Here is a 24,056-nt window from a genome sequence, read left to right on the forward strand (position 1 = left end):
CAATGGCTAATGAAATGCTAATTGATGCTAATTTTATACCACTGCTAGATTTAAACCATTTCCAAGCTGGATATATTTACATACAATTGGCATCAGCTGGAAATGATTAGCATCTCATTGTCTTTACTAGTCACATATATACAAGTAAACATGCACACCATGTATTGTTTGCTGATTCAAAGTGTACTGTAAAGGTGCGTACACACGCACTATTATAACAAAGGACGGCTCCGTCAGACCATCCCGCTGGGCGAACATTCTGCCGACAGTAGGACGTGTGTACATGCTGTCGGCAGACTGATAAAGACCGTTTTTGACAGATCCAGCGGGAGGGTCTGACTGACCCGTTAAGAGCAGGGACAAGGTCCTCCAGCACCCAAGTCTGAGACACCAAAGTGCGCCCCTCCATCCCTCCCACCCCAGCCGTCACACACTGATTGCTATTAGACTAAGAGGCTCCCCAGGGCCCCCCAATCCTCCCATCACCTTAATATCTAGTTCTCTGGCCTGCAGTCACTGCTATGTATCCCCTTTTCTTATTTCTTTCTGCTTCATACACAATTAGGAATGACAGCTGAATGAATTGTGCGCCCCCTCCTACACTGCGCCCTGAGGCTGGAGCCTCTCCAGCCTATGCCTCGGCCCGGCCCTGGACCCGTTGTTTGTTACAATAGTGCGTGTGTACGCACCTTAAGTAAGACAAAATAAGACTCTCATTGAAAAGGCAGACATCTTAAAGGTACATACACATGTCGGATTTTTCCAATCGACCGGTCGTGTGAAAGTTTGAACGTCCGGTCGTTTGGACGTCAAATCGGGCGTGTGTACAGTCGGTCGGTAAGCTGATAAGACTGGATTTGAACGATCCGCCAAGCAGATCCGTAAAAATCTGTCTTAGCTGCACGACCGACTATACACACGCCCAATTTGACGTCCAAACGACCGGATCTCCTCATCCAGTTTTATACTGCTTTTGTATCACGTCTCACACGATTGATCCAACCAGCAGCTGAATCCAGAGCGGGCAGCCGTTTACGGCCACTAGCATTTTTCTTTTGTTCAGTTGGCCCCTATACAGCACAAGTTTTGCATGTAGCTGTTTGCTTTGCTAATGTGACCTGTTTTACAGAAACTGCAGGCGGATAAGAGGCCAGTCTCTAGAGTCGTATATGAATGTCTATCTCTGATTGAAAAGAAGGACTTGAAGTTGAATGTAATTTTTGAGTACATATTCCAGGAATGTTACCTCAGGCTATATCCATGCCTCCAGGACATATTACAAGGTAATTTCTACTTGTTTGGTGTGAGTGTTGGGCAGCCTCCCAGTTCTTTACAGCATAATGTAAGCAGATGGCAATATCTCCAAGGCCCGCCCCTTCCTGACCCCTGGACATCACCAAACGCCTCATCCACGCCTTCATCCTCTCCCGCCTGGACTACTGCAGCACTCTCCTTTCAAGCCTCCCTTTGAACTGCATCGTCCCCCTACAATCTATCATGAACACAGCAGCCAGGTTCATAATAATATTTACTATTCCCCCTTTGGCCTCAATTCACTAAGCTTTATCAAACACTTTTTATCAAACCATTGATAATTTACCTCATGGGTAAAATCTAATGTTGAATTCACTAAGGTGCTATATATTTAAATTTTTATCGCTAAAACGTTTAATAGACCTATAACACCTTAGCGAATTCAAAATAAGATTTTACCCATGAGGTAAATTAGCAAACGTTTGATAAAGTGTTTGATAAAGCTTAGTGAATTGAGGCCTTTGAGTTGTAGCAACTTGAGGAGACATACGTAATGATACGTTAGATGGCCCATCCCCCACTCCAATGCCCTAACTCTATGCCTAGCACCTTCGGTGCTCCTACCCCCTCCCTTTAGACTGTAAGCTTTTGGCAAGGTCCTTCCTTCCCCCCCACCCACCCCTCTATATGAGACTGACATGAACTTGAATTACTTGGTCTCTATGACCACTTCTCCAGCGCATGATCTGGTATCTTGTCACCCCTATTTATCAATGTCTGAACTCCTATTTATTGTCCAGTGCTGAGTAATGTGTTGGTGCTCTATGAATCCAATAAATAATAATATAGCAGGTGCGGCCTGGTTTCAGAGGACTTCCATTCTTCTCTTCACGCAATGATCATTTGTCTATGACTCTTTTCTTCCCCTGTCTGCAGGTAAGCCAGGTCATAAGTCATACTACATAATTGTTCCCAAAGTATTGGGTAACACGAAAGAGAGGGAGGACATAGGAGACGTATTGCAATATGTGGAATGGATGTCTGTTGCATTCAGTTTTCAGCTCCTGTGTATTTGTGCTGCAGAAGCAATTAGCACAATATGTGACCCTAAATTGGCTGAGAAGCTTTTCCAATAGTCTTAAAGAGACTCTGTAACAAAATTTTCAGCCTTATTTCTTCTATCCGATAAGTTCCTATACCTGTTCTAATGTGGTCTGGATTACTGCAGCCTTTCCTAGTTGCACTGTGTCTGTATTTCTGTTATATAATCTAATCTTCTTTCCTCTGACGGCTTTGTCTGACTCAGGCTGGAATGTGCAGCTCTGCTTGTGATAGGATAGAAGCTATACACGCCCTCTCCAGGCCCCCTGCAGGCTCTGACTGAGCTTCTCTCAGCCTATCACATGCCATGTCTTTTGTTTGTAAACACTGCCTTAAACTGGCAATTACAAGCCAGGATTGCAGCAGGGAGTGGCAGAAACAGCACAGAGGGGCCCAGGAGAACCTAATGAATAGAATGGTATGCTTTTTATTGTAAGAATTTTAGAATACAGATTCTCTTTAAAGAGAACCTGCGATGGAGATAATGGCAGTATTTTTACTTACCTGGGGCTTCCTCCAGCCCCATAAGGTCCATGGGCTCTCTCTGTACTCTTAGCCTCATACACACTCCTGACTTAAAGAAATACTGTATGGGGGGTCGGAAGAAAATGAGTTAAACTTACCCGGTGTTTCTAATGGTCCCCCACAGACCTCCTGTGCCCGCGCAGCCACTCACCGATGCTCCGGCCCCGCCTCAGGTTCAGTCGGGAATTTCAGGCTTTAAAGTCTGAAAACCTCTGCGTTGACGTGTCCTCGCTCCCGCTGATGTCACCAGGAGTGTACTGTGCAGGCACAGTATGGTCTGTGCCTGCGCAGTACGCTCCTGGTGACATCAGCGGGAGCGAGGACACGGCAACGCAGGCGCAGTGATTTTTAAACTTTAAAGTCTGATATTCCGGACGTGAACCGGGGCCGGAGCATCGGTGAGTGGCTGCGCGGGCACAGGATGTCTGCGGGGGAGCATTCGAAGCCCCGGGTAAGTTCAACTCATTTTCCCCCGACCCCCTTCAGTATTCCTTTAAGTCAGCTGAGGCAGCCGATAATGACAATCGGGCATGTGTACGGCAGCTGGCAACCCCCAAATTGTGAGTGATCCGCCGGGCAGATCAACTCAACCCCAACGATGCTTATCCAATTGTTTGCGCCGCTTCCCTGCCCACTGTGTGATGTCATGCATGTGCCGCTTGTAGTCGTCCCCGCCCCCCCCTCCTCCCGCATAGCAACACAGCGTGTTGTCAGCTACACAGCTGACATGCGTTTGCAGCCTGGGCCAGCGATGTCGTCCAAGGGGATCAGGTCAAGAACCCTGACGGACTACATAATTTGTGAGTGTGTACGAGCCTCTCTGGGAAGAACCTCTGGGGTTTTACTGGACGACCTTCAGGTTTGTACTTGTGCTTCAGGGTAAAGAAATATCTTCTTTTGCAGAGAGAGGCCTCTTTCTTTATCCCAGTGGAGGTGGGAAGAATGACCCTAGTTTCATGACTCGGGGCTGATTTTATTATTATTATTAGCCTATGCATATGGTTTATTCTGTTCTTTCTCCTCACAGAGCCTAGTTCAGAGCATGCTGGACTGTTCAATGGCCAACAATACCCAGTGTTCAGCAACCCCAATGATCTGAAGAACTTTTTTGAACAGAGCAAAATGGACATCTGTCAGTCTATTAGTGAACGGTTTCCTTTTCTGCATGGACTGCATGATCTACAGCTGCTGTCTAGGTTACAGTTACTGGTAAGACACTTTGGAAACATTTGGGTACAATGCAAATGACAGCGTTGTGCCAATAGGATAATGACAGCTGCTAATTGAGATGCTAGAGAGCAAAGGAATGTAGGCAGCACTCAATCCATTTCAATGCGGCATGCTCTGGTCGTGGAAACTCCACCCAGAGGTCCAGTCAAAAAACAAGAAATCTTGACCCAGCACTGTCTTGCAAGTAGTATCAGCTCTTTTATTAATGCATTGATGATGACTCCTGCTGTATTTTTCAAGATGCCTTAAAGAGGAACTCCAGTGAAAATAATGTAATAAAAAAGTCCTTCATTTTTACAATAATTTATGTATAAATGATTTAGTCAGTGTTTGTAGATTGTAAAAGCTTTCCTCTCCCTGATTTACATTCTGACATTTATCACATGGTGACATTTTTACTGCTGGCAAACTATGTCACTGGAAGTAGCTGCTGCTTGCTTTTTTGGCAGTTGGAAACAGCTGTAGACAGCTGTTATATCCCACAATGCAACAAGGTTCACAGACAGGAAACTGCCAGGACCATGGTCCTCAGAGTTTCCTGTGGAAGGGGTTTCACCACAATATCAGCCATACAGAGCCCCCTGATGATCTATTCTTGGTCACGGTTTCTCTTTAACCTACTGCGGACCGCCGCAGTATAAATCTACGGCGGGCAGGGGGCGCTGCGGTTCTGACCTGACGTAAACTCTACGTCCCATTGACCGCGCGCCACCGCCCGCAGCCAATGAAAGCGGCTCCTGACCGGCGCACAGCACTCTGCCGTCATACCGATGGCAGAGAGAGCAGCCTGCGGCGGGGGCAGAGCGGCGTGTTTGTCGGGAGCGGTGGATTTTAGCGGCGATTCGTCGGGAAACGGCGGTTTATGGGGCCAGAGGGTGCTGGTCGCGAAATGGTTAAAGTAAACCAGAGCTGTCATATAAAGATTTGATACTCACCTGCGGTTTCCTCCAGCAGCATAAACACGTGTCAATCCCTTGCCGTCCTCCCGCGGTTTGCAGTTTAGCCGTGATCAGCTGATATTACTTGCAAAACCATGCTGGGTCAAGATTGCTAATAGAGAGGCTAGGTAGCCCTCCTACTAACAAAACAATTGAAAATCGTATACAGGAACTCCAAAAGCACAGACTTAATGGGACCCCGAGCAGTAAAAATAAACGTAATAGGTACTTACCTGGGGCTTCCTTCAGCCCACCGTAGGTCCCACGGCCCACCGTAGGTCCCACGGCGTCCTCCTGGCTCCTCTCCCGGTCTCCGCTGCATACCGCACCGGCACTTCCTTAACAGTGACGCTCTTCGTCATCATGCCGGCCGCTGCACGGCGGCTGGCCTGACAGTACTGCGCATGCGCGGTTTAATCGCACATGTGCAGTACTGTCACACCGGCCGCGATGATGACGAAGAGCGTACGATATGCGGCGGAGGGACCAGGAGAGGAGCCAGGAGGACCCCGGGGGACCTCTCGACCTACGGTGGGCTGGAGAAGGCCCTAGGTAAGTACCAATTTTGCTTATTTTTACTGCTCAGCGTCCTTTTAAGTGTATTTATGCAGATGCTTGTATGCAAACAATCATGCAAATATTAACTGATCATTTTGAACAAAAACTGTACAGTAAACCAGTTTCCTATTGTGATCTGTTTAATAGAATAGGAATCTGATTGTTTGCATAGAAGCATCTTCATAAATGCAAATAAGGTGACCATATATCAGGCGTGGATGAAAATCATTGCCATTAAGAGCAAGCCCGATCGACGATGCAACAGATGTTGCAGGGAAGCATTTAGCATTGGTTAAATGCGATGTGCCCGAGGACCCATCTGACCCAGCCCTAGACAATACTAATTGCCTGGCATCCTGCTGATCTCTTTGGCTGCAGTAGTGTCTGAAGCACACATTGAAAGAAGCATGCAGCTAATTCAGTCAGACTTCAGTAGAATCGCTCGATCACAAATCGATTCTATAGAATCGTCTGATCAATTCGATTTTATCTGACCGGATGGAAAATCTAGGTCGATCTGCTGCTGGCAGCAGATTGATGGCCCATACAGTTGCATTGGATCTAATGGTGCAGTAATGCATTTAGATCGATTTTCAATAGATTTCCAATATATTTTATTTTGAAATCTATTGTAAATCTGTTCCTAGTGTGTGGCACACATCAGATAGATTCCTGTCAGATGCGACTTGACAGGCATCTGACAAAAATCTAATGGTCGAATCTACTGCAAATCTATCAGTGTATGGCCACCTTAAGAAACCTCTCATCTGTATGCTTGTTCAGGGTCTATAGCTAAAAGTATTAGGGCTCATTCACACTATGTGCTGCGCTGTCAGTTTTGACGCAACGCACATAGTGTACGATCCACATGGCAACGTGAAAGTCCATAGACTTTCATGTTACCATTCACACTACAGGTGTGCGTTCCCATGCGTTACGATGTAACGCTTCTGGGGACATAAAATCGCATGACGCACACGTTTCCCGACGGGTACGGCTGCCGGCGCCTGCGCTCTAGCGCTCCCCGACGTGCATTCCGTGCGTTGACCGTGCGATGCCAACGCAAGCAAGAAATTGTGTTCGTGCTTGCGTTGTGTAGTGTGAATGAGCCCTTAGAGGTCGGCAGGACAGCCAAGCAATTTGTATTGTTAAAAAGCAAATAAATATGTCAGCGTCTATATCCCGCTCACTTCAGGTGACATTTAAGGGTTGAAAACCTAGGTGTGAAGTTCATGTTGCTTTAAAGCTCTAAACCAGCCTTTCTCAACCTTTTTACCCTGGAGGAATCCTGCAAATAACTTTTGGATCTCAAGGAACCCCTGCAAACAATTTTTTGGTCTCGAGGAACCCCTGCATTTATTTTGCAGAAGGCATGGTCTTTAAAAGTAGGTGAGGCTGTTTATTTCACTACCCCTATTACACTGCCACTCATTATACAGTCTCCTGATGCCCCAATTTAGTGCTTCTTGTTACAGTACTACCTATTATGTGCTCTATTATACTTCCCCCAAGATGGGGGAAAATTCCAAGGAACCCCTGCAGAGTCCTCAAGGAACCCTGGGGTTCCAGGGAACCCTGGTTGAGAAAGCCTGCTCTAAACGCTGCACCATAATTGTAGAGGACATTGCAAACCTCTTCTAAGGAAGGGCCCGTTGTTGGCCATGTGACTGCATAGAAAGCAGACAAGGGACAGGGAAAAGCACCAACATCGCTCTCAAATCAGAAGCTGCTATTACACAAATTAAAGAGGAACCGCCGCGATATATAGTAGAATGCAGTAAATTATACAGGACACCCACTTTTACATAAATATCATGATTTCAGCATTAGAAACCAGCTATATATTGCTGTATATTTGTATGTAGCCCCACCCTCCCACTGAGGGTTATCCTAGGCTGTTTGTTACGTGGAAACCTTCCCCAGAGCATTCTGAAAGACCAGAGGTATTTTCTACTGGCTTTAGAACTCTCAGTAAACATTCCGCAGAGATCACCTGCCAGTACTAAAGATGTTACCGCTTGTGATAAATTTCAGGGAGAGGAAAGATTTTACAATGGGCAAAACACTGACTAAAGAAATTATAAATGGAAATTGTAAAAAAAAAAAAAAAAAAAAGCTATTTTATTCATTGTTATTTTGACTACAGTTCCTCTTTAAAATGTTCCTGAGGTGAAAAAATAAAAGAAATTACTGTACTGTATACATTTGGGGCTTCCTCCAGCCCCCTATAGGCTAATAGGTCCCTCGCCGTCCTCCTCAGCAAACTGTATCTTCTGTTATGGGTCCCGGTAATTTGGCCATTTGGGGCCAGTCGGTGCAGTCTGGCCAGGCCTGCTCCCCCGTTATATTGCACAGGCGCAGAACGATCTCGTTGACTGGGGCGCACAACTGGGCTGCACTTGCGCACTACACCCTGGCTGGCTGACTTACTGGGACCCATAGTGGGAGATTTGGGTGGCAGAGGAGGGTGGCGAGGGACCGATTAGTCTGAAGGGGGCTGGAGGAAGTCCCAGGTATGTATAATTTCTTTTATTTTTTATCATCTATGGTTTCCTTTCAGGGCCCATTCACATTTGTGCGTTTTTAGAGTGATTTCAGCATTGCTGAAAATCGCTAGCTGTTTGAAAAACTTGTTTACAATGAAAGTGTATGGAAGTGTTTTCAGCTAAGCGATTTGCAATTTGCTGAAATGCAAACGTGTTGCCTGCAGCGTTTTCTGAGCGATTCTGGAGCAATTCTGCAGGCTAAATTGAACTAGAAATCACAAAACGCTAATCGTTGGAAAAATGCTTTCTATACAGTGAAAAAACGCCAAAAAAAATCGCTCAGCGTTTGTGTTAGCGTTTAGCGATTTCTAGTTTGAATGGACCTTAAAGCTTTGCTATGATGCTGTCTCATGGCAACAGTTGCTATGTGTGTTTTAACTGTAGGCGTAGGCTGTTAACTTGCTTACTCTGCAATCATAGATCACTAAGCAGCTTTTACTGCACTGTGGACGGAGGGGAGATGTACCAGCAGCATTATGCTGTGGGGACTTCCTTTGATGTTCCCCCAGAACATTAGGAATACAGCACACCTTCAAAACTTCTTGCAGAATGAACAACTTGTGCTCTGATCTTAAAGAGGAACTCTCAGCCTAAACAAACATACTGTCATTAAGTTACATTAGTTATGTTAATTAAAATAGATAGGTAATATAATCTCTTACCCACACTGTTTTAAAAGAACAGGCAAATGTTTGATTTCATGATGGCAGCCATCTTTTTGGTTGAAAGGAGGTGATAGGGAGCATGAGACACAGTTCCAACTGTCCTGTGTCCTGAGCACCTCTCCCAGTTGCTAGGCAACATGAATAACAACATAAGAAATCCCATCATGCTCTGCACAGCATCAGGGAATAAAAGCCCGGGATTTTTTTCTTTGATGGGTGGAGCTTAGCTAAAAATGCAGCTAAAAATGATGCTTTGGTAAGGAAAACAAAGTTCTGATGCTGTGAAACTGTTAAAGAAACACCAAGCCTTTTCAGTTCTGCTGAGTAGATTTTTAGTCCGGAGGTTCACTTTAAAGACAACTGATGATGAGTGCTTGGTGCATGTCATGATTTGTTTATTTATTTGGCAGAGACTCCAGGCAGACAAGGCCACCACTAAGGACGTGCTGTACAAAGCTCTGTGTCAGATTAGAGAGAGCAGCGACATAGAAACATTCTTTGTCTACGCGTATCGTCCATTTTTCCTCACCATGTTCCCCAGTCTCAAGGCCATTCTGCAGAGTAAGTTAAAAATACAACATGTAAGAACATAATACTAGCATAACGGTTTGCTTAAAGTGCAACTAAACTCAAAATTTCCTCTGTGCTTTAAAAGATTAGCTGCAGCATGATAACTTTTATGGAAAAATATACATCATAATTTTAACTCTTTGAAATCCTAAAAAAAAACTGAAGTATTACTTGGTTTCACTTTGAAGAATGCACTGAAAGGGTTAACCCTCAGTGATTACAGTGTTTACTTGGCAGAGCTCTCCTACAGTCTACTCACAGTTGCTGATTAGAAAGGTTGATCTATTTAAACAAACACAGGACTCAAAGAAGTGAATGGCTTCAGCAACTCTACATGGAATAAAAACTTTTCATTGTGTGCTGTACAAGAGTTTGGGTCCTTTTTAAACAGAAAAAAATTATTACAGAAGTGGCCCTGGGTTACCATCAGCTATCCGGGTATCACATAGAAGATAAGACTAGATTTTCCATATATCCTACTGTATATATACATATATATCCATATACTCCTCATACAATTTCCCGTTATCAAAATCGACCAGAAAAACTATCGGAAATCAGATCGGACCTGTTGGGAATTATGGATTCAACCCATTGATCTGATGGGAATTTGCATGGTGTGTCCCAGACACACCATGCAATTTAAAAGATTGGTTTCATTCATGTAATTTGTTTGTCTGTCTCGCTGCACGGTGAAGAGGCCGACCTCGGGGTCGGCCTTACTGCGCCTGCGCGAGCCGCCACTATCAATCATTGCTACGTTGTCTGCGGCGAGTTCACAGCGGCGGCTCACGCAGGCGCAGTAAGGTCGACCCCCGCGGTCGGCCTCTGCACCGTGCAGTGAGACCGGGACAGCAGCAGGGAGCAGAGCGGTCGGCGTGGGACAGTCGGATGCAAGGGGCTGAAGAAAACCCCAGGTGAGTAAACCTCGTTTTCGTTAGTTAGCCTGATAACTCCTTTAATATATTTTCTTGTCCCTGTATTCACACATCCTTTGCAACATGTAATGGCGAAGTGTTACCTAGAATATCCAAACTCCTGTGAAGCAGTGGAGTATTTCCTGCTCTCCTCCTGCATGAACCTTGCTGTTATCGTTTTTTATTATACTTGCGTTGCTTTTCCAAATCTATGTTAAAAAGACACTGAAGCGAATTTTTTTTTTTTTATGAATATTGTATGTGTAGTACAGCTAAGAAATAAAACATTAGGGGCAGAGACATAAGTCTATTATTGTTTCCAGTACAGGAAGAGTTAAGAAACTCCAGTTCTCTATGCAAAAAAGCCACTGAGCTCCACCACTTTAAAGTGGATCCAAGATAAACTTTTATTCATTGCATAATTGTGTTCCTTACATATAGTTTATAGGGCATTCCTCAAGCCAAACTTTTTTTTTTTTTTAATACTCTAATTCCCTATAAACTAAACAAGCCTTGCCCACAGCTTCTCCAAAATGCCAAGGCACTCACACCCATGTAGCAAGGGCTTATGGGAGTTTGGACAGGAGGAGGAGTTGCTTACTAGCCAGAGATTTCAGAGGCAGAGGGGAAGGGGGAATTTTTCACAGGCTGAGGGGTGGAAATGCAGTTGCAGATTACCTGTGTAATGATGACATACAGAACATGTCCGCTCTCATTGTATCACAGGAATAAATCATCTTAAACTGTTGAAGCTGTATGCAGCCAGATTTGCTGTGTAAACTATCTAAACTTTAGAGAAGATATATAGACAAGTTACTTGTTATAGTTAGTTTTTCATCTCGGATCTGCTTTAAAAGTGAAGAAAGCTTTGTCTTCTGAAGCTTGTTATCTCAATTGTCAGTCACTGTATTTTCTTTTTCTCACCAGAGAAAAAGAAGCGAGTAGTTCAAAAGTTCACTGGGCTGCTCTGAAAAATCATTTAGAATGCTGAGTAGTGTGTAAACTGCAAATATTAGAGAATGGTGCAATATTATAAAAAAAACTAAAACTAAAAATTTGAGAATATTTTCTTTGCTATTAATGATCTAGTACTTATCCGTACTACACAACCAATTCATTATATCATAATTTTTTTTTCTCTTCAGTGTCTCTTTAACACTTTTCATTCATTTTGTGTTACTTGTAACGTGAAGATAAGTGTCAGCCATTCAAGTTATGTAATAATATATGCGGCTTTTTACAGGATTAAATGAAGCACTGAGAGAGGATGCATATCCCCTGCCGACAGGTAAATGACTACAGAACCGCATATGAAATTGTGTTCTTTCCACAGATGAACATGCAAATGTGGCATCACCAGGGCTTTTTCCTGGCAAAGGCCTGGAGCACCCTCAGTGTTCAGGTCACAGCCTCTGTTGTACTGAAATTCTGTGTCAGGCAGTTGCAGTGCAAAGCTTAGTACTGTATATTCCAGCTTTTGCAGTGCGCCTGGTGTCTTCCAGCTTTGCATGTACAGTGTGCTGCAATCCTTGACTAATGCTACCCAACTCGCACCCCACCCCCCTCATCCCCCTCCCCTCCACACAGTGTGTATGTGGAAAGGGGAGAGGAATCAGAGAGAACCAAATAGCTTTAAAATGACAAGTCACTATGACAGAAATTCATCAATGAGTTTCTGTTTGTTTACATTTTCTCAGTTGGCATTCATGCTTTTTGCAGTCCAATCGGTAACGCAGTAACAAAGATAAAAAGTTAAGGTACATTTGAAACACGATGAAAACACTAACACTATATGCTACAAATCGCAGTATTGAACAAGGCAAACAGTAATCTGGTAGGATACACAAGGAGGGAGGGCAATGCCAGGCTTACAATCTAATAGGAGGGGGTGGTGACACTATAGGAGAGGTCTGCATCGTGAGGTTCTCGGCAGAGACAGGGCATTGACTAGGTGAGGTAGGCCTTAAAGGGACCCTGAACAGTGGCTAATAAATTAAATCTGGACCTCCCTTGGGCTTCCTCCAGCCCCTGGTTCCTTGCCTCTCTCCCGCCGGTGGCTCTGGTAATGCAGCGACTTCAGCCGAAGTCACATGTGCATGCCTCGAGCGCATCATCACGCCAGTCACGGTAAGCCTCCTGCGCTTGTGCGGTTTCCTAGAGACTGAACTGCACAGGAGGCTTATGGCGACCGGCATGATGACATGCCGTTTTTTAAGCCACAGCTCAGGGTCCCTTTTAATACTACTCGTTTCATTGGTCAAATGTGCTTGAGTGCTTATTTTTGAGTTTTCTTTGGCTTCAAACTAATTATAAAGCATCAATGCCCTCAAAATGCCAATGTATTAAAGCGGGAGTGTCACCATAAAAATCAAATTTCAACAGCAACTGGTCTGAGTGTCTTAAGTGATAAAGATGCTAATCCTGCATTCACAACTTTTTCTGCTGTTATGATTTGGAGTTATCACATATTTAACCTCCCTGGCGTTCTGGGTAATGCGTACATAAGTACGCATTACCGGTTTTGTTAAATATTTTTCTTCCCTTGCTGTAGCTAGCGTTATGCTAGCTACAGCAGTACGCCATGCCGTCCGCATCCACCCTCCCAATCCCCGCCGGCCATACTTGCACGTCCGAGATCCCGCGAGAAGCGTGACTTCCTATCGTTCCTTCTCCCGTCGCCATGGTGATGATCGGACATGACGTCATCGGCGTCATGACATCATAGGGAGCTCCGATCCTTCCCATTGCGCAGCCTGGCGGTGATTTGCCAGGTTGCGCTAGGCGTTTCGGGGGGGACAGCCCCTTTGGTGGCGATCAGACAGAACATGTAGCTAGCAAAGTGCTAGCTACATGTTCTGAAAAAAAAGTAAGTAAAAAGACCCTCCAGGGGCTGAGCAATCCTCCTTGGCGTACATGGACAAGCTGAGCTCGTCCATACCGCCAAGGAGGTTAAGGAGCACTGGCCCTTTAGTAGTCAGTGCCAAACAGTTGCATGCTGGGGGTTCTTTTTATCTATAATATATTCCTCCTCTTCCCTTTTATTTCCCTGCCAGCTGCTTATCTGAAACCTGATCCCCTACTCACTTGTGTTTACAAGCAAGGCTGAGGTGACTCAGCGACTGAAGGAGAAAAAAAAAAAAGTAAAGGGCAGAAATGACATCAGGAGTTAGCCTAAACTGTGGGCAAAAGATATGGCCCGCACTAGGAACAAAATTCTCTTCATTTACTATACAACATTCACTGAAATCAAAACGTGGACAGTACAATACATGTGTTATGTAAGTAGATCAAGTATTTATCTACTTATATATGTGGTTTTTTTTTCCCCTGCCATAGTATGGCTAATCCACCTGCTTTAAAGCGGAATATAACCCTGCATTTCAACTTTGCTCTAAAACATTATATGCAACCAGCATTTTTTTTTTACTAGACCAGCATTGGAAGGGTTACACAGGGCTTTAAAGTTCCTGGAGATTTCTGCAGAGGCATCTGAAGCTGATATAGATACATTTTGTTTACATAAAGTGTTGAATGTGACTCATCTCTCTCACTGAGAAGGAGTTGGAGGACAGCCAAAGAGTGTGTAACATTTCTCAATAGATACATATAACTAAATAGAATGTAACAATCTGAACTTCTGCATATCTCTACACGGAACTTTAAACCTCTGTGTCTAACCCTTCCAATGCTGGTCTAGTAAAAAAAAAATGCTTTTTGCATATAATATGCTGTAAATAATGTTTTAGAGCAAAGTTGAAATGCAGGGTTATATTCCGCTTTAACCACCCTGGCGTTCTATTAAGATCGCCAGGGCGGCTGCGGGAGGGTTTTTTTTAAATAAAAAAAAAACTATTTCATGCAGCCAACTGAAAGTTGGCTGCATGAAAGCCCACTAGATGGCGCTCCGGAGGCGTTCTTCCGATCGCCTCCGGCAGCCAGAAGTAACACGGAAGGCCGCAATGAGCAGCCTTCCGTGTTTGGCTTCTCCTGTCGCCATGGCGACGAGCGGAGTGACGTCATGGACGTCAGCCGACGTCCTGACGTCAGCCGCCTCCAATCCAGCCCTTAGCGCTGGCCGGAACTATTTGTTCCGGCTGCGCAGGGCTCAGGCGGCTGGGGGGACCCTCTTTCGCCGCTGCTCGCGGCAGATCGCCGCAGAGCGGCGGCGATCGGGCAGCACACGCGGCTGGCAAAGTGCCGGCTGCGTGTGCTGCTCTTTATTTGAGCAAAATCGGCCCAGCAGGGCCTGAGCGGCAGCCATCGGCGGTGATGGACGAGCTGAGCTCGTCCATACCGCTAAGATGGTTAAAAGAAAATATGGAGTGCAAAACAGGAAGTTAGAAAATACTCAGAAGCAGACATACAGGGAGAGCAGCAGGCAACCATCTGATTCCTCTTAATATAAATGTATAACTATAGCTAAGCAGTGCTACATAACACTATATCTCCTACAACCTGTATCCTCTCCAGGAAGTTTTGATAAGAGAAGCCATAAAATGAAGCCTGCCTCGGAGCAACCTACATCAGCCGGGTACCGGAAACACATGTTGCCTGAAGTCAGCCCAGAAAAAAGCGAACGGTCTCATAAGTGAGTTATAGCCTAATCCTTCTGTATTGCTGATGTACTGTATACTTCGTAATATGTACAGTATCTTGTGAGAAAAAAAACAAAGGCCCTCATTCAATTTACTTTTTGCCTAGGTGATATTTTGTACGTGTAGTACAGCTATGGAATAGAACATTAGTAGCAAAAGAGTCTCATATTGGTTTCCAGTACAGGAAGAGTTAAAAAAAAACTTCAGCTGTTATCTTTGCAAAAGAGCTTCTCTGAGGTCTTCAACAATTGATCCAAATTGTTTGAATGTCCTGTTTTCTGAAGCACTTCAACAGCCAAGAAACAGTAAGAGACAGCTTGATATAAGGTTTTACTGCAAGAAAGCTGCTTTGTTTTATAGTTTAAAAGACAGACTGTAGTTTCTAAACTGCAAATATGACAGAATGAAGCTATATAACTAAAAAATAAAAATGTGAGACTCTTTTCTTTGCTGCTAAATGTTATATTCGTTATCCGTACAACACATACAGTTCATTATATCATACGTTTTTTCGCTTCAGATTTGCTTTAACTAGTTCTCAACTGAGGGGTTTATGCCTTTTAGGACCAGAGCAATTTTCACCTTCCAGCGCTCCTCCCCTTTTTCACCAATAACTTTATCACTACTACGGTAATCACAAAAAAATATACCTTGTTTTTTTTCCTCCACCAATTAGGCTTTCTTTGGGTGGTGCATTTCAACAGGAAAAATAAGGAAAAAATGTAAAAAAAATTCTCAGTTTTCAGCCATTATAGCTTTAAAATGATATGTGCTACCATAATTGAAACCCAGATTTTTGATATGCCCATTTGGCCCGGTTATTACATCGATTTAAATTATGTCCCTATCACAATGTATGGCGACAATATTTTATTTGGAAATTAAGGTGTATTTTTTCAGTTTTGCATCTGTCACTAATTACAAGCACTTTTTTGCCCCCACCCAAAAAACAGTAATATACAATCTTGATATACATATTTAAAAAGTTTAGTCCCTAAGTTAACTATTTCTGTATTTTTTGATTTATTTTAACTATCACTTTTTAATTTTTTTTTTTTACTTAAAAGTTTTATTTGGGTAACCATGAGAGGGGAGGTAAGGAGTTAATTAATGGCTTGCAGCACTGGGTCCCCGATTCGAATCCTAGCCAGGTCAACATCTGCAAGGAGTTTGTATTTTCTCCCAGTGTCTGTGTGGGTTTCCTTCGGGTATTCTGATTTCCTCCCACATTCCAAAAACATACAGATAATTTAATTGGCTTCCCCCAAAATTGGCACTTGACTATGATACATACACTGTACGATACATACATAGACATAAGACTATGGTAGGGATTAGATTGTGAGCTCCTCTGAGGAACAGTTAAGTGACAAGACAATATATACTCTCTGTACAGCGCTGCGTATGAAGTCGGCGCTTCATAAATAAATACTAAAAATAATAATAATAATGCTATTTTAAATTTAATTCAAATAGCATTGAAGTTTTAAGGTGTCCTTTTACTTTTTGGCCACACTTTATTTTGATTTAACTTTTAGATGGCATACACGTTTTACAAGAAGTAACGCGTGTACGCAATACATTGATTTTTGTTGATGAACGCTGGCAACTCATGCCGGTGTTCATTGATATCGGGCACTTAGATAGATCAGTTATTGGGAACCGTGTTCCCATTTACTAATCTTTAGACTAACGGATCACTATGAGAACGTTGTGGGAGACCACAGGAGCGTGCACATCAGTGATCGCAACAATAGACTAATAACTACGTCCCTGGGACTTCAGATTAAGTCCTGCAGGAAGTAGACCGACCGCCCACGGTGCGTTAACTAGTTAAAGGACAACTGAAGTTAGAGGGATATGAAGGCTAAGAGATGTATTTATTTTTAAGCAATGGAAAATGCCTTGCGTTGCTGATGGTGATTGTAGCGTGAGAACCTCTGCTAAGCTTTTGCTGCTGTTTGTGACCCTGTTGCGGACATATTCTTTTTCTGTCCAAGTGTTATAAAGACAAGAAATGTCTTTATAACACATGGGTCTCCACGTACTTTCAAAATTAATAAGATGTGTACTGCGCACACGCGGGTCCCTGCTTCTGCACGTGCAGAACGGAGCCACTCATCTTTGGAAGTACTCGGAGCTTGTAGAGTAGACATAAAGGCTTTTTGGACATTTAAGTCTGATTGCTGCAATGGGGGCCCAGCGGTGGAAGGAGCGGATGCAGAGAGGACTAGGAAGGCTCAAAGGATCTAGACTCTTCCCTCCTCTTAGGTAAGTGTCTAACTTTTGTTTTAGGTGGCTACAGGCGTCCTTTAATTGGCCTAAGCCTTGTAAAGGGTTTTGCCTTCCTCTAGATCAGTTGGGATATGTGCAGATGAAGGAGCATATGTGGTACCATTTTTTTTTTTCTCATTGAACTAAATGGAAGGATGTCTCTTTTTTTCAGCCAAACTATGTACTTATGTAATCTCCCTAATAACAGAAAAAAAGGCATAAACTCCTATGTTTTTCTTTTCTCTCGTTCTCCTCGCTCAGACAACCATCAACTACAAGACCTCCAGAGAAGAGGCCAATGACCGATGAAGCAGAGGACAACAAAATAAAAATCTACAGATGTGATTATGAAGGCTGTACATTGGCTTCCACTGACCGATCAGAGTTCAAAGTCCACAGAAGGAAACACAAAGGTACGCACATTCATGTTTGTCAAATGCAAAATCAAATATCATTACTAATTTCCATAAATCTGTGGCATTTAACATTTTTGAAAACGTTTTTCCATCTAAGGTCAGGCCCGGGCTCAAAAACGTAGTGCTGTCAGGGTTGCCAACCTAATTTCTTATTTTGGACGGACAAAAGACCCAAAAATGCAGGACACTTAAAATTTTGGACGGACAGGGGGCAGAGTTGGGGGTGGGGTCAAAAGCGCACTTTCAAGTAGAGTTGTGGGTGGCGCTAAGCTCTGGGCATTATTATTTTAAGTATATATACTGTATAGCCAGGGCTGTGAAGTTGGAGTCAGAGCAATGTTTGGGTACCTGGAGTTGGTAGTTTCATAAACTAAGGCGCCTGAGTTGGATGATTTTTGTACCAACTCCACAGCCCTGTAACTGCCATCTTCTGCAGCACTGTACAGAGTACATAGTCATGTCACTGACTGTCCTCAGAGGAGCTCACAATCTAATCCTACCATAGTCATAGTCTAATTTCCTACCATCACCCATACAGTGCTCTATACATTACCTACTCATCACCCATATAGTTCTTTATACATCACCTACAAAGCTTCCTTTGCATCATTTATACATTACCTACACATGTCTATATACGTCATGTATACATTTATGTACACATCTATACCTTCTCTACACATTTCCCTATACATTACCTCAAGACAGTGCTGAACACACTGACTGCTGGCTCTCTCTACCCCCTAGTGATGGGTCGTTCGCGAACGAGCCGGTTGCTGTGAACGACAAGAGCCGGCTCTCAGTTTTGAAAGAGCCGATGCCTCAGCCGCCCCACACAGCTCTGATTTGCTGCGTAATAATGGGTGCTGAGGCATGCTGGGAGATGTAGTCCTCCTCTTGCAGCTTGTAGGAGTGTATGGGGCGGAGCAGAGCAGTAGCAGGAGGGATTGCCCCAGTCAGCAAAGCAGTCTGGAGTTGTCATGGAGACGGGGGCGGGGCTTTTTCTCCGATTCTGAGTGGTGTCCAGTGATATTTAATAAAGAGCCGATTGAGAGCCGTAAGAGACGGCTCTTTAATGGGAGCCGATTCAGAAGAGCCGATTCTCTGAGAAGAGCCGGAATTCCCATCACTACTACCCTCTACACAGCTGCTGCTGCTTCCAGTTCCTGCATGGGAGTTGTGGGGGCGGGCTCTCTGGGTTTCTTCACTCTCTCTCATTGGCTGGAGAGAGCAGCAGAAAGAGCACTGCTGATTCGAGGGCAGGAGGGAAGAAGGAAAAAGAAGCCTGGGGGCAAGTGGACTGGCTTCATAGTTTTAGTAGGCTTAGCAATGGGATGGTTGCAGGCAAAATATAATGCAATGTAGGGAAACCATTTGCAGAGCAAATTTGATGGTATTGCTGGCCAGAGTTTGCCATGTATGCATAGGGTGGTTGTCTTCCGAAATTGTGCACATAGCATCAGAAGTCCTGCCACACTGTGATAGAAACAAGCATATTTGCATAAATATTTAGGCACACATGTTACATGACTACAACTGAAAAAAAAAATATATATAAAAAAAAAAAACTTGAAATAGGCATGAACACCGCAGACATGTTTGAAAATGTATGATAACGATAGTAATAGCCAGAGACGGGAGACCAGTCAACTCAGACAGGTTCTATATGCATGTGTGAAATAATAGGCATACAGACAGCTGAATGGTTGCCTAGCAACATGAACACAACGCTCATATCTCCAGTTCCTCTCAGCACACCTCGTCATTGCCACTGTCCGCAAAGCTATCACATTCACCCCCACTCTCCTCTTCCGTAGAATTGCCCTCCACCTACTCTGGAGAAGATCTAGTTAGCTGAATGCATATTCCTTCGCCCATGCTGTATCAATTCCCACCGGGGGACAGGGTTACTACAAGTCCCAGTAGCATGCTCTGACTGGCACTGCTAGTGATTGGGGGGGCCCTACAACTAGAAGACAAGTGCCACAGCTCCCAGCCCAGGTTGCCCCGTTTACTCACTGTCCCTCTCACCTCACAGTATATGGTCTATGGTGGCAGGATGGCGGCAGCTGTTTCCCTCGCTGTCCTGGGCCTGAGGCTGGGCTTGCCTTGCTGTGGAGTGGATTGGAGGCTGGCACTGATCCTTTCCATGTGTCGACCAGGCTCCTCACCGTGGCCGGTGGCCGTTTCCCTCACTGGCTGTCGGCGGCAGCGGCTGCTGCTTGCTGGCACTGATCCTCTCCATAACCGTGTCCTCCTCGTGATTGGCTGGGCCAGGCTGCCTGCATCACATAGCTTCCTATTTCTTATTGGGCAGCAGAGGCACCAGCGCCAAAAAGGAGATATGTCATTGGACTGGAGGAGAAGGAGGGAGGCTGAGGGAGGGGAAACAGAGCGCGCATGGGGCAAAGCACATGCGCAAAAGACATTAGAGAAATTTATGTCTATTTGGACGGACGAGTGCCCAGGAAATACGGGCACTACGGACAGCAGTTTTTGAAGAGCTTTTTTACTGACAGTCCGTCTTTTTACGGACGCTTGGCAACCCTGAGTGCTGTAGATTAAGAATTTGCTAGTAGTGGTATTCTGCCTCACCTCTACAGGGGGCGCACAAGTGTCCATAATGTTAGGCTTGGTTAACACATAAAAAGGTGTCCTGTTTTTGACAGTTGGCATCAGTTTTGTGTGCGTTTCTATGGCTGTGTTTCCACATAAATCTGTGTTTCCAGTCAAGTCCTGTCCTGTGAGTTTGGTTTCAGTTTTCTATGGGTGTGTTCACACATAAAAGGTGTACGTTTCCGGTCCAGTCTGGTAAAATGGGCTGGACTGGAAATGTACAGATTTATGTGTGAACCAAGCCTTATTTTATGAAGTGCTCAAACAGCATGGTGCTGGTTCAGCAGTGTGGTCTAAGCTCACAGCAGGCCACCTACTGCAAGACTACAGAAATGTTTTTTGTTTTAAAATGGACCTTTTAGGCTACTTTCCCACCAGGACGTTGCGTTTTAGGGGACGTTATGGTCGCATAACATGCCCCTAACGCAACGCCTGGTGGTGTTGGATGTGGACGTCAGAGCGAGCCGCGTTGTGCAGCTCACTCTGGCTGCCGTGATGCGCACTCTTGGACGCATGTGGCATCACATGGTCCCGCCAGCCAATCGCCGCACAGAGCGGCCGCTCCAGGAAGTAAACACTGCACGTCACAAAGTGCAGTGAATATTAATTAGCCATGTGCCCGGCCGCTCTCCCCTCCTCCCCAACATTACTGAGCATGTGCAAGCAGTCTAACGCAGCTTAGCTGCATATAAAGTACTGCATGCAGTAGGTACGTTGTCTTGACGTAACGCACCGTGAGCACTGTGAACAGCCCATTGATTTTTCATTACTGTGCGGTGGGCTGCGTTACAGGCTGCTCTAACGTGCCGCCTGTAACATCCCACTGTGAAAGCAGCCTTAATGAGAAACGGATACAGGTGCCTCTCTGACCTGATTTGTGTATTCTAACCTAGGCCCCAGTTTTTACTTGAGAAAGCAGTTTCTCCAGAGGCTTCCCCCGTTGCCTTCCACCAGGCTATTCCAGCGCTGGGACACCAAAGCTTACAGCCACGCTCACAATAACAAGCGCGCCCGCACTGTGCAGTTGAAGGCCGGCTCTCACCTGCACAGTACTCAGGCTTGGCAGAAAAAGCAGCACCTGTTCAGCTATGTGCTGCTGCACAGATGCGAGCCGAGGGCTTGACAAGCCCTTGACAATAGGCTTTGCGGGGTCCCAGTGATGGGGGGGGATGGAAGAAGCCTCTGTATTATCCAGGGGTTTCATTCTACCTAGGTATGGGCCCGTTTCAGGCACACAATTTTGCTACATGTACACTTAAAGAGGACCTGTAGTGAAAATACACATTGGGGACGGTGAATGAATTGATCCTATTTCATTCATCATGACAGTTTTTCAAAATGTACCTACATGTTGTACATCCACAGACTGTAACCATCGTTTACCGTTTAAAAAAAAAACAATCAGTTACACAATGTCAGTTGGGCTGATAGTTCATCTGTCATTTTGGGTATGGACTTTAAAGAGGAACTGTAGTGAAAATAATATACCGGTAATGAATAATATTGATTATTGATTATAATACAGCACTCATTTGTAGATTATTTAGTCAGTGTTTGCTCATTGTAAAATCCTTCCTCTCCCTGATTTACATCCTGAAATGTATCACTGGTGGTGACATCTTTGGTTCTGCCAGGTGATCTGAACGGAATGCTGGGCTGTGGAATCAGTACAAAAATCATCCAAATCCAACTCTGACTCCTCCATTTTTTTTTTTATTTTTTTTTTTACATATTATCTTTTTATTAAAGTTTTTTTTCAAAACAGAACAGTAATCTTAACAGAAAAGTCAAATTACAGAGAATATATATAAAAAAACAGCAACAGGCTCAAGAACAGTCTGTCAGGAGAAGGCACAAAAATGATCAAAAACAATCATATTTCAATCAGCCAGAAACAAACCCCAGAAAATGTATAAAGGTCTGCATACCGACTCTTCAGTTTATGAAACTACCGACTCCAACCCAACGTCAGGTACCCAAAATGCCTCCGACTCGGACTCCTCAACTCCGACTCCTTAGTCTAATACTTACCAGGGCTGTGGTTTTGGTACAAAAATCTGACTCCTCGACTCTGACTCCACAGCCCTGACAGAGCTCCCTGATGATCTATTTGAGAAAAGGAAAAGATTTCTCATGGGAAAGGGGGTATCAGCTACTGATTGGGATGAAGTTCAATCCTTGGTTATAGTTCCTCTTTAACACGTGGCTTTTTTTTTTCTGCAGAGGAAAGGCCTTATCTCTGTTCCATTCGAGAATGTTCGAGGAGGTTTGACTCCGCTGAACGGCTGGCCCGTCATCTCCTAAAACACACCGGGATCAAGTCCTATCCGTGCCCAAAGTGTAACAAATGTTTCTCCCACCCGGAAAAACTCGCCTCCCACCTAAAATCCTGTGTGGTTTTATAACCTTTCTACAGTTTTTACTTGTAAACTTCTGGATCTGATCAGTTTCAACTAAAAATTGAGCAGCTTTTTATTGTTTTAATGTAAACCTGAGATCTCCTTCACTAAAATAAAAGTATGCAGTACACATTCAGATATACAGTTGTGCCTTTTATTTATTATCAGTAGCACGTCCAGTACCCAGATATTTATAGGAGGGCAATTAGTGTGTTATGTCTTTTCTGAAAATGACTAGTCATTCAGCTTCTGCTTTCTAAGGTAAAGGTCCCATCCCCTCGGAACATATTTGTCACTCCTGTGTTAATCGCTCTGCAGTGTGCATAACGTGATCTCAGATAAGCAAACATGACAGCAGATTCTAGTGTGTAGGGAAACTTGTTGACTGCTGCAGTTTGAGAAAAGTTAAATAATCAGACAAACATCTGCTAGAAACATTTAGGGAAGGGACAGAAATTTTACTTCATACGGCAGAAGCTGATTTTTCAGTCATTTTTGGAAATGATATGGACTGATTACTCATCTATAGCTTCTGATCTTAAAATAAAAGGCACACCTATAGTGGTTCAGAAGCATCCTTTGTGTAGTGCAGGCTTTATGTTGAAGAAAGTGTCAGAGTTATGTTAAGCTAAGGATTTAAATATCAACCACTCTGGTGTCCCATCTTCCGGATGCAGATATTAAAGGGAACCAAGCACCATTTTTTTCCTGCAGTTACTTTTGGTTTATAATGGCTACAGGAGCTGCTGCGTTCTCCACTTCCCTTCTAGCTGCCCTTTTTTATCCAGAGTGAAGGTGTGAAGATAGCATCTGTGACTTTTCTAAACTCTTTACAGAACAGTGTCCTCTCTCCCGAACTGCCCTGCTGATGAAAGCTTTTGTTTGCTCTTTGCTAATGTGCACAATAAAATAATTACATCAGTCCTCCTATGCCTGAAATTCCTGCGGTGGGGCAGGCCCTACTGTCCGTAGAAGTGGGGTAATAAAAGCCTCTGCTAAACGCTTAAATGTAAAAAGAGGTAAAATTGAAGTTTTATTAATAGGCCACATTGTCATTATGTATTTTTAATGTGCTATTGAGATGCCCTGGGTGCTAAAAATGGTGCTCGGTTCCCTTTAAATAGTCTTATTTAGTTTTTTGGCTAAAAATATCAAACAATTTTTGTACTGCTGCTGTTCTGTTATACCTTTTTAAAACGTATTCCAATGGTGTAGATTTGGAAGATGACTGCTTATGCTGTCTATGACTCCATCCCCACTGTCCATTTCCCTAGAGACTTACACCATGTTCACTGTCCACCCAACCAGTTACTTAAAGGACAACTGAAGTGAGAGGGATGTGGAGGCTGCCATAATAATTTCCTTTTAAGCAATACCAGTTGCCTGGCTGTCCTGCTGATCCTCTGCCTCTAATACTTTTAGGCATAGCCCCTGAACAAGCATATGCAGATC

General features: G+C 44.1%; 1 protein-coding gene and 1 long non-coding RNA gene across 3 annotated transcripts in view; one reads left to right on the plus strand and one right to left on the minus strand.

The window, feature by feature from the left end:
• LOC137563882 (uncharacterized) overlaps positions 1-23,528 on the plus strand; it is a 58,051-nt gene extending 34,523 nt beyond the window's left edge. For both annotated transcript variants that reach the window (XM_068276938.1, XM_068276929.1), the window contains 7 exons: positions 1,130-1,283; positions 3,908-4,089; positions 9,228-9,378; positions 11,548-11,592; positions 14,775-14,892; positions 17,435-17,586; positions 22,429-23,528. In XM_068276938.1, the coding sequence (XP_068133039.1) occupies positions 1,130-1,283; positions 3,908-4,089; positions 9,228-9,378; positions 11,548-11,592; positions 14,775-14,892; positions 17,435-17,586; positions 22,429-22,610 (984 nt within the window). In that variant the 3' untranslated portion in view covers positions 22,611-23,528. The remainder of the gene's footprint in view (positions 1-1,129; positions 1,284-3,907; positions 4,090-9,227; positions 9,379-11,547; positions 11,593-14,774; positions 14,893-17,434; positions 17,587-22,428) is intronic.
• Positions 9,196-21,588, minus strand: LOC137563893 (uncharacterized). Its single transcript, XR_011030463.1, has 3 exons — positions 21,554-21,588; positions 19,621-19,964; positions 9,196-9,371 (listed from the first exon to the last, which is right to left on the minus strand). It is a non-coding gene; the product is annotated as an uncharacterized lncRNA (long non-coding RNA).
• Positions 23,529-24,056: the final 528 nt, after the last annotated feature.

Source organism: Hyperolius riggenbachi, chromosome 1, assembly GCF_040937935.1.
Source record: "Hyperolius riggenbachi isolate aHypRig1 chromosome 1, aHypRig1.pri, whole genome shotgun sequence".
Taxonomy (NCBI): domain Eukaryota; kingdom Metazoa; phylum Chordata; class Amphibia; order Anura; family Hyperoliidae; genus Hyperolius; species Hyperolius riggenbachi.